At 47.0% G+C, this 10,546-nt stretch overlaps 1 protein-coding gene across 1 annotated transcript in view; it reads right to left on the bottom strand.

The window, feature by feature from the left end:
• Nucleotides 1-4,614: 4,614 nt before the first annotated feature.
• The window catches only part of CKAP2L (cytoskeleton associated protein 2 like), a gene marked incomplete at its 3' end in the record, with an annotated part of 30,239 nt that continues 24,307 nt past the window's right edge, over nt 4,615-10,546 (bottom strand). Inside the window, exons 7-9 of the mRNA XM_079720825.1 lie at nt 8,519-8,582; nt 6,310-6,499; nt 4,615-4,840 (exon numbers count right to left, since the gene is read on the bottom strand). Coding sequence (XP_079576951.1) covers nt 4,615-4,840; nt 6,310-6,499; nt 8,519-8,582 — 480 coding nt within the window. The remainder of the gene's footprint in view (nt 4,841-6,309; nt 6,500-8,518; nt 8,583-10,546) is intronic.

The raw sequence follows: 10,546 nt of genomic DNA, 5'->3' as shown, positions 1-10,546 counted from the left end.
TGCTTTTCTGGAAAGGTGCTGAAATACAGTAGTATTTCAAAAAGTATTTTGTAATGCTACAAAACTGAACCCTTAGAATTCCCTCCCAGGGTGGAGAGAATGCAGAAGGGCCTGGGGGTAATGGGCCTGGCAGCAGACCCCCAAGGGGTGTGAGGAAGAGAGTGAGGGAGAGGGAGAGGGGAAGGGGGGAAGGGACAGGGAGGGGAGAGAGACCTGCAACAGGAAGACGCGGCCAAAGGGCCCTCCCCGTGTCTTTCCTTCTGCCTGAAGCACCCCCATCTCTGCTCCCCCCTCACATCTCGGGGGGCCTCCCCACCTCCCTGACTGGATCAGTTCCTTCTCTTAGTCCCTCCCCCAGGGACCTCTTTCTCAGGATCATCACACTTTTTTTTTTTTTGCGGTACATGGGCCTCCCACTGTTGTGTCCTCTCCCGTTGCGGAGCACAGGCTCCGGACGCGCAGGCTCAGCGGCCATGGCTCACGGGCCCAGCCGCTCCGCGGCATGTGGGATCCTCCCGGACCGGGGCACGAACCCGTGTCCCCTGCATCGGCAGGTGTACCCTCAACCACTGCGCCACCAGGGAAGCCCAGGATCATCACACTTTTGACACTTGTGATTCTTTAACATGTGTCCCCATTGGACTTGAGGCTCCTTGGTGACAGGTCGTTTGGGTCATTGTATCTCTGGCTTCCAGTGTCCTGTATGTTTTACTGAGTGAACCATGTAACCTGATTTATTACTCTGGGTCAGCTTGTAGAACTGCAGGGGAAAGGGTGGGGCTCAAGACCTATCATGAGACGAGAGGAAGTGGGGAAAGGCTCTACAACTTTGGATTAGAACCCTCCTCAACTCTTAGGAGCTCATCTGAGGCAGGGTAGGGTGGGAGATATTTCCAGCTGGGGGTTGTTCCTTTGATGCAGTTTCTATTTTCTTAATCCTGTTGTCACCTCTGTCCTCATTTATCTGCACCTTAGAGATGTACTCCATTACTCCTAAGACTGTGGTAGGCACCGATAGTCATATCCCGTTTCTGGAAGAATTTTTACTTGGGCATGTGGCCACCCAGAAGACATTTCCCAGCCTTCTTTGAAGATGAGTGGGGACGCGTGACCCAGTTGTGGTCCCTCCCCTCCTAAGCAGAAATAATGCATCCAACTTCCAGGTTGTGACCTTAAAAGGAGAGGGTGTGCCTTCCACTTCCTCTCTTCCCCGTTCCCACTGGCTGCCATGTGAAACTGGTTGAGAGCCATGCTTGTCCACATGGATGAGGCTGCACCCTGGGGACGGCAGAGCCCCGAGACAGATGTGGTGTGGGCCTGGCACAGCTGAGCACTGGCTGTTTCACCAGGGTTGCTGATGGGCGAGAGATGCATTTCTAGTTGTGACTAGGTATACCGGCTGAATCGGTATCCGAATTCCGGCACCCAGTCCTGAGCAGGCAGAAATGAAGAGAAGCACCATCCCTGGGGTAGTGCTCTTGTGGTAAAAATGTGATCGGTCACCTCATCTGCAGGATAAATGACAGCACTTTGGCTATCACGGTGATTCTTATTTGGTAAGTTGGCCACAGTTCAAGAATTTCTTTCTCAGATTCGCTCCTTCCTTATCACCATCATAGTCCTCATTTCCATACTTTAGAGATAGGAGTTAAAAGCTCTGGACTTGGAGCCAGGCGCTCGGAGTTTGAAACTTCAGTCCTGCCTGTCATTAACTGTCTCACTTTCTCTGTTTCCATACCTATGCCATAGGGCTACTGTGGGAATGTAGTGAGACAATACGCCTGGAAGGCGGCCAGAGCAAGCATGAAATAGGAGTTTCCTCTACTACTGAATATATGTGCACTGGTCAGGATTTTTCCCTAGCAACTGACGGAAACCTAAAGGAGACTGGCTTAAGAATAAGGGAATCAATTGTCTCACATCACTGAAAAGTACAGGGCTTGGCCAGCTCCAGGCTTTAGCCAGGGATCAAATGATGTCACTGGATGTAAGCTTACTCTCTCCAGCTCTCAGGCTTATTCTGTGTTGGTGCCATGCTCCAGGAGGGTTTTTTTCTCCATGGTTATAAGAAGGTTTACAGATTTCCATCCTAGCTTTTCAGCAACTCTACCAGGAAAGGGGTCTCTCTCCCAACAGAAGTCTGGGAAACGAGTCTCGCTGGTTTTGAGCGAGAAATAACCCCATCGTCCAATCAATGCCGCTGGCCAGGATACTGGGCTCTGGTTGGCCTAGCCTGGGTCACGTGCTCATGTGGGTGGAGTCCGTTCCTGTTAAAGCGACAGATTGTGAGCGGGAAAGAGGTGGTCCTAAGGAAAGGAGGGCACTCTTATTAGAAGAAGGGCTACATGCCAAGCAGGCACAACAGATGTCTTTTAGAGCATGAGTACCTGTACCTAGTAAACGGTAATAAACGCGAACTGTCGTGCCGCCTCCTCTCCTCGTCTTCTGGCTCACGGTCATTCTGCACCCGGATGCCAGTATAGAACCATCCTTATTTATCTTCCTTTAACACTCCCTTTACACTCCCCCGCCCCGTCTAAGAAGCTGAACGTTAGACTTAATTTCTGCCGAGGCCCGTATCTCCCCTGCAAATCCCTATGAATCTTCCTCCCAAGTGATGAAGGGCCTGCTTCTTACCTTCCCTCTCTCCCTCCCTCCCGCTCCAGGTATCTATAGGAATAGCTATTTACTAAACAAGAGGGTTACTAAGAATCTACAAAGAGCTCCAGAATCACGGCGCCGTTTTCTGTAGGTGCTATTACCATCCCCATCACTTCCACATCCTTTTATATGCTGAAGATGCTACTTAGTCCAATCAGGCTGTTTAAAACCTCCAATTGGTCAGTTTGAAAACTATGCCAGTGGTTCAGCCTACATTGTTAGTACCCAGGGTGGTACTGTGAGACGTCCTGCTGGGAACTGGCAATAGCCAAGGTGTTCTTTTGAGAACTGAGCTGTAATACCAAGACGATGTTCTGAGGAGAGAGAGACGTAAAATCACCATAGACAGCTGATTCCCAGTCTGCGCGGGAGGGTGGGCATCAGGTGGCAAGGATGAACCGTGTGAAGCCAAAGAGCAGGTAATGCACAGAGGACGGCCGTGCAGGCCCAATCGGAGGACTGGTCCATGGATGTGAGACGGAGTGCCTGAGGTCCGAGGCAAGGCCGTTCCTGACAAGGAGGGACGTGCCTCAGGCTCTTTTTGTCTCGTGATTTTGAATAGCTGATTTCCCCAAGTCCCATTTTCAGCTTCCAGGACTTCTAAGCAACCCCTCGGGCATTATTTGGCTTTAGAGGGAAAGTGAGTCTGTCTAAAGGGAAGGGAACGCCTAGCTGTGTGGACTCCTGCATTTTGGTTGTGGTGGCAATCTATTTCTCATCAAAAGTTAGTCTATTAGCATTATGGTTTTATACCTCAGTTTGATGAACCTCGTTTTTATAAATCAGACTTAGAGAGATGGATCTGCTTCCCTCACAGTGGAAAAATCCACATCAAGGTGAGTTCTCCAGGGTAATGGGTGTTCCCTGTGAGGCCTCTTGGGATAGCCTATTGGTGTTCCCCAGACAAACCCCTAATTCTCTAGGCCAAGCCACCATCACTGTTTTCTGTAATAAATATGATAAATGAATAAGCAGCAATGAACAAAAGTTAATTGTTTTTTAGATGATACATAAATATTAAGAAAACCAAAATCTAAAATACGTTGACTAGGTTTTCCTATACATTATATTTACACAACGATTCTGATTTTACATTTCCACAAGCAGTTGCCCAGGAGGAGGGAAAGGCGAACTGTGATAGTCTCTGGGGCTCAGACGTCTTCTCAGGCCAGGTGTCCCTTAGCAGAGCAAAGAACTGAAGAGGCGAGGGTCCTTTCCCCACCCGTCTGCTGCTCCCTTTAGTTTTTATTTGAAGCATTTCTCAATAACAAATGCACAATTAGGTTTGAATATAAAAAGCTAGATGACCACCCCAGTTCAGGATTGTGTATCATTAAGGAGGCCAGGCCCAGAAGGGATGTGAATTACCTCTCATCTCCAAGGATCTGTGACGGAAGTCAAAGATCACACATAAAAGTCATCTGTGATCTCTGAGCGAAAGGCACAGCCAGCATAAACTCAGCTGCAAAATGAGAGGATTTGACCAGATGGTCTGTCACGTCCCACCTAGCGGGGAAGGCTAGTTTCTACGCTCAGATCTTCCATGCTGGAAGGACTTGCCCTCTCTGCTAAGGTGGATGCAGGAACGAAAGTCTATCATATTGTGGAATTGACCCCCCTGATATAAAAAGAAAACTATGTTGGGATTAAGGTAGGTCAATAAAATTCAAATTTTTACCATACTTGTGGGGTAAGTTAATTTTCAAAGTTTGAAATTTATGTATGCTGTAAAGCTGTGGCAAACTACAGTCTTAAATAAGCAAACTTTCCCATGGGGGTGTAAAATCTGAGAGTAAGCCCAGGGAATTACTTTCCAAGCCCTGGGGCCCGCAGTCTGCATCCACGATGCCCCTCTATTACACAGTTTCTCCCAGGCCACCTAGGTAAGTGCATTTCTTGTCTTGTGGAGGCTGAAATGTCTCTCTTTTTTAAAAAAAAAAAAAAATCAAGAAATTACGACTCAAGGACTTGAAACCCTAATGTTACCAGCAAAGCCTCATTTCTGCGGAATATAAAACACTCTGTCTCTTCCACTTCTAACAGTTCGTTGAGAGAAGCCACCACTAGGTCATGTTCCTGCAGCATTTCCGGGTAGCGGGACACTGCTCGCTCGATCCTGGCCGAACGCCGTACAGGAGTGATAAGCTTCATGTCTTGCACTTCCGGCATTCCGTTTATTCTGAGAGACAGCAAGAGATGCATTCAAAACCTTCTAACTTCTTTCAAAATTCTACTTGTTAGTCTTTATTTTTTTCTTATTCCCTAATAAAACACAAGAGGCATGTCTATAGCAGCTCTCGTCCTAAGATGGACTTGCCCTCATTGTCAGAATGAACTGGGTGGTGTCCATCTGCTCTCAGATGGTGTCTGATTTTATGATTTAAATCCCTAAATCATAGGGATTTAATTGAATGAAGTGTTAAGTGTGGTTTTATTTGAAGTCAGCTACTTGGCAGTTGGTGTTTGTTTATTTCATAAACTTTCAAAGAGCTGACACGTTTTGAGGAAATTGGGCCTAACACCAAATGAGGCTGGACTAATGAATTCTAAGATTCTTTCTAGCTTTGACAGTAAATTATTCAAAAAACATCTTTTAAGATGGTGGACCAAACCACAAGTTGAAACTGGAACAAATCAGGCATCTTCCTGGTAAACCTGAATGCATTCTAATCACAGGCAGCCTGGAGGGTAAGCTGCAGAGACCTTTCCACGCAGCGAATCCTGGTCACACATCACAAAACCACTGATTACATTAGCCTCACAAAACTCGTGGCCAGTCTGCTGAAAATGCTCGTCATCAATTCCGGAGACAGTAAGAGGTGGTCTTCACGTCAGCTGCCTGCCTTCATCCACCCACGAGCTGACTACAGTGGGGGAAATGTCAGGTCTGAGACAGGAGTTTAGACTGGAAGAGGCCCAGCTGTGCTTTCGAGAGAACGAAGATACAGAACTGTGGTCTTGGTGCTTTTGTTTGGAATTTTCCTTTTAAGAGCACGAACAGAGAGACTGATATTATACTAATGTTTTAGAAAATGACTTCGATACCCTGACACAGTTCCTTAAATTACTAGGGATTCTTAAACTTACACTTGTCTCAAAACCAAACACTTGTGATACTATGCGCAGTCTCTCACTAGTACGTGCCTGACCGCCTCCCTGTTCTTACAGGGCTATTCACAGCTCCTTCCTTCCCACAGCTCCAGAGGTTGCCGTGCTTGGCAGTTTGTGCAGCACCCCTGCTCCTGCCCCCCAGGACTGGCTGGAAAGGTGGGTGGGATCTGCAAGTGCAGCACAAATGAGGGTGAAGTGGGAGGACCAATGCCAGGAGGGAGGGGTCACCACTCCACTCCAGCAGCCATCCTGACTCTGGCAGCCCCTTCCTCATTGCAGGTCAGGTCTCCTTGGGGGTGGTGTGAGGGGGGTTGGCGTGTGTACTGAGAAAGGACACAGATCTTCCTGGCACTGGTTCCAACCCTCCCCTTCCCTTAGCTCCTTCCCTTAACACCAAAGATGGATTAGACCACCTGGTCCTCGTAGGAGGCAGAAGGTATCACTAATCCTGATGGTATCCTGGATCTGTGGAGGAGAAATTGAGAATTGGACTTGAATTAGACCTGTGAACACAAGCCTGCTTTAGAGTTTGCTTACCTAGGGATCGGGGCGATCTGTAATTTGATACCAGGATGATTATCCTGTTCTGACTTGGTTATTTGGGGTGTTGCTGAAACCTGTTCCCCCTCTTTTGGAGAAAGACAAGACGTCCCAGACTCCATCTTCTCGGCCAGCATTTCTATTGATGTTATATTAGTTTCAGCAGCTAAAGAGTCAGACGTAATTCCTGTGTATACAAGGTCAAAAAGAAAAGATTTAGCAATTTAATACTGAAGCTAAAAAATCAATCAAATGAAACAGCAGTTATCTACAATGATTTCTCAGTGATCCTTATGGATTCCGTATACTCAGTAAAGAGTAATTGATTTGGAGTGGGACTTACAACTAGTTTTCCCTGCTAAGCCCTGTAATAACACCCTGCTTCATCAGGCTATCCTCCTAACCAGCCCTCCAGGCAGCCTTGGGGTCTGTGACAATGGATCCCTGCTACCCTTTCAACATGCTGAACATATGCCCAATCTCTTATCCACTCTCCAGGGAGCTCCCTTAGTGACTAATCATTGGCCTCTTCTTACCCTTACATCACACCTTGGATCAATTTTCCTGACTCATCACTTGACCTTCTGATCCCTCCCTACCCAGGTGTGACCATATGGCTATCATCTTGGACAGCAGGTGAAAAAATGTCTTGTGTTGACACAATTTGCATGATAGCCCAACCATAACAACCAAAATTAAGGGAAGGATATCAGGCTGAGACAGACAGATACTGTGGCTGGAGGCTGAGACCCCAAGAGAGGCCAACAGGGGCCAAGAGGTGGGAAAGGCATGGATTCCTGTCTCCTCTTTTTTTTTTAAACTTTTTTATTTTTATTTTTTTTGTGGTACGCGGGCCTCTCACTGCTGCGGCCTCTCCCATTGCAGAGCACAGGCTCCGGACGCTCAGGCTCAGCGGCCATGGCTCATGGGCCCAGCCGCTCCGCGGCATGTGGAATCTTCCCAGACCGGGGCGCGAACCCGTGTCCCCTGCATCGGCAGGCGGACCCCCAACCACTGCGCCACCAAGGAAGCCCTCCTGTCTCCTCTTTTTATCCCTTTGAAGAACACTGCCACACATTATAAACAAATAACTGAACTGTAGCATCATTCTCAGCAAGAGGACCACTGAGTATAGGTACTCTACAACCTTATTCCCAAAAGTAATGGGTTAGTTGGCTGTAATTCCTCATGACTTGATTGTTCCCCAAAGGTTAATCTACCCCTTTGTTTGTTTTTTTTTTTTTGGCTGCATGGCACGCATGGGATCTTAGTTCCCCGACCAGGGATTGAACCCAGGCCCTCGGCAGTGAGAGCGCGGAGTCTTACCCACTGGACCGCCAGGGAATTCCCTAAACCTACACTTAAAGTTAAAAGATTTGTCACCTTCTAAGATTATAAAAATAATCCATTTTATTTTCTCAAGGTAGCTTTTCTTTTTCCATTCATATAACAAATATTATAATTAATGTGCCACTCACTGTATTTGGCACAGGTTTCACAGAAGAGTTCTCTAAAGGTTCTGGCCAATGACAGTAATGGTGAATTAAGTGAAATGATTCCTGAGATGGGTATGATTTAAAGGTATAACATGAATTTGGATGTATATGTGTTGGTGGGCTTGTTATGATGAAACATGTAACTTAAACCAAAGCACCTCTCCCATTTGCCTCAGTCTCTTCTGGTAAAGAATCACTTGCCGGGCTTCCCTGGTGGCGCAGTGGTTGAGAGTGCGCCTGCCGATGCAGGGGACACGGGTTCGTGCCCCGGTCTGGGAAGATCCCACATGCCGTGGAGCGGCTGGGCCCGTGAGCCATGGCCGCTGAGCCTGCGCGTCCGGAGCCTGTGCTCCGCAACGGGAGAGGCCACAACAGTGAGAGGCCTGCGTACCGCACAAAAAAAAAAAAAAAAAAAAAAAAAGAGTCACTTGCCTTCTCTCACCTTCTCTCCAGGGAAGCAAGACACCCTAGTCTAGGCTGCTCTGGTGGAAACCTTTGTTTGGTGTTGAGCAGTATACTTACTTGTAATAATAGAATAGAAATGAATCAGCTGATGATGAAGGACGAAAGGGCAGGCCATGGAAACCAAGAAGCAAGAGGCATTTCAGGGGACTTAACAGTTACAATTCTTTTTTTACCTGCTATGTGTTCCTCAATGACTTCTACTTGAGTGGCTGGAGGGAATGAATTTAAATACAAAATAGTAGTACCTTTTGTGGTTCTGTCTGGGTCTTGCAAAATATTAAGGACAACTTCCCGCAACTCTTGTATTGGCTGGAAGGAAGAAAATACATGAACAGTATTAAAAACATTCATGGGAAAAAGTGATCTAAGGAACTTATGATGTTGTTCAACATCAAATAGGCTTTTAATAACAAAAACATTTCCCTTTTTATCTCTTGTCTAACTATAAATAACATTTAAAAGGTTTCAGTTTTAGCTTTATGGGAAAAATAAAGGAACAAAGAAAATGTTGGTTAAATGCTGGCATGCTTTTTTTTTTTTTACACAAAATTGCAGATTTTATATGAAATCACACCAAGAGATACACAGTAAACTCAATAAAGTTAACTGTGGGAGGAAAAGAATGATAGTTGGGTACAGGAATAAAAGAATAAATAAAATGAGAGGCTTTGCATAGAACAACCATGACGATGTGTCACGAACTGTGAAATATGATCAGACCTCTGACACTCTGAGAGGTAAATAGGTACCTCTTATTTTTGCATGGGGGCTCACGTTCTCAGAGGGCTAAGACTAGTACGTATGTGGACAATGTGATATCTCTTCACGTCCATCCTGGGCATAGAAGTCTGGATGTGGCAAAACCTGGAGAAGTCCATTTTGTAGATGCATACCATACTGTGCTCCAAAAGTTAAAACTAGTCTGTGTTTGGGGTGCTGACCCTTAGCAGGCTGGACAAGTCCATTCTATGGATGACATATTTAGAGTCTCTGAGGGCAAACTAACCCATTCTTTCTTGATGGCAAGTTCAGAAACGAAAAGTCTGTCAAATCCATTCATTGCAAAGGTAGTTCACACACTCAGAAGGCTGAACAAGAACAAACTGTGGGGAGTGGGCTCAGACACTCTTTGCTTTGGATAAGTGCATTGATGTATTGTGGACGTCCTTTCTGTGGATCAAGCGTTCAGCAACTCTGAGTGACAGCAAATAATCGTTCTGTTGGATTGGGATTTACTCCTTCTGTAGACTGAAGCATCCTCTTCTGCAGAAGGCACCTCAGACGGTCTACTGGTGGGGAATTCGAGAAACTGGCTCCAGGCGGGCTTTATCAGGAGTCTTCCCACGCGGTGCCCTTCCCAGTCTCTCGGCTTCTTGGCGGTAGCTGTCTCTTCGGCCTTTTTACTTAATTGCCAGGTAAGCAGCGTGCATCTTGCGGAGCGACCGCTCCTCGCCCCACTGACGTGTGCCACGCCGGGCGAGAGCGAGGTGTGCGAGTGGGAGGAGTGCCGGCTTCTGACACGTAGACTTGGGCTTCTCCGGGGCGGGTGGGGGGCGGGTGGGTCCCGTGCTCCGAGGTGACACTTTTTGGTTGGTGCGAGGCTGGTGCGCTATATGCGAGCGCGAGGAATGCCGGGAGGGGCTAGCCGCGTGGGTGGTGGCAGTGACAGCGGAGACCTGGGTGGGGTGGGCGGTTTGCTCACGTGGCCGCCGCCATCTTGTTTTTGGCATGCCTGACTTTAACGAAGAGATGTATTTATGGAAAGTTGTCTATAATAAAATTTCTCTAAATCAATTTTCTTATTGACATATAATCCCCACTGAAGATGTGTTCCCACATAAAGATTCTGATCCAAAGATGTAAAGCGAGCCATACAGAAAATTTGGCATATATTTTTAGTGTTGTCTTAACTGAATTTTTTTAATTATAAAAGTCATAAATATTTTTAATTTTATTTATTTATTTTTGGCTGCATTGGGTCTTTGTTGCTGTGCACGGGCTTTCTCTAGTTGTGGCAAGCAGGGGCTACTCTTCGTCGCAGTGTGTGGGCTTCTCATTGCGGTGGCTTCTCTTGTTGTGGAGTACGGGCTCTAGGTGCACGGGCTTCAGTAGTTGTGGCACACAGGCTCTAGAGCGCAGGCTCAGCAACTGTGGCACACGGGCTTCGTTGCTCCACAGCATGTGGGATCTTCCCGAACCAGGGCTCGAACCGTGTCCCCTGCATTGGCAGGCGGATTCTTAACCACTGTGCCACCAGGGAAGCCCAAAAGTCA

The sequence above is a fragment of the Hyperoodon ampullatus genome (assembly GCF_949752795.1).
Source record: "Hyperoodon ampullatus genome assembly, chromosome: 15".
Classification (NCBI taxonomy): domain Eukaryota; kingdom Metazoa; phylum Chordata; class Mammalia; order Artiodactyla; family Ziphiidae; genus Hyperoodon; species Hyperoodon ampullatus.
This window is presented reverse-complemented; position numbering and strand designations above follow the sequence as displayed.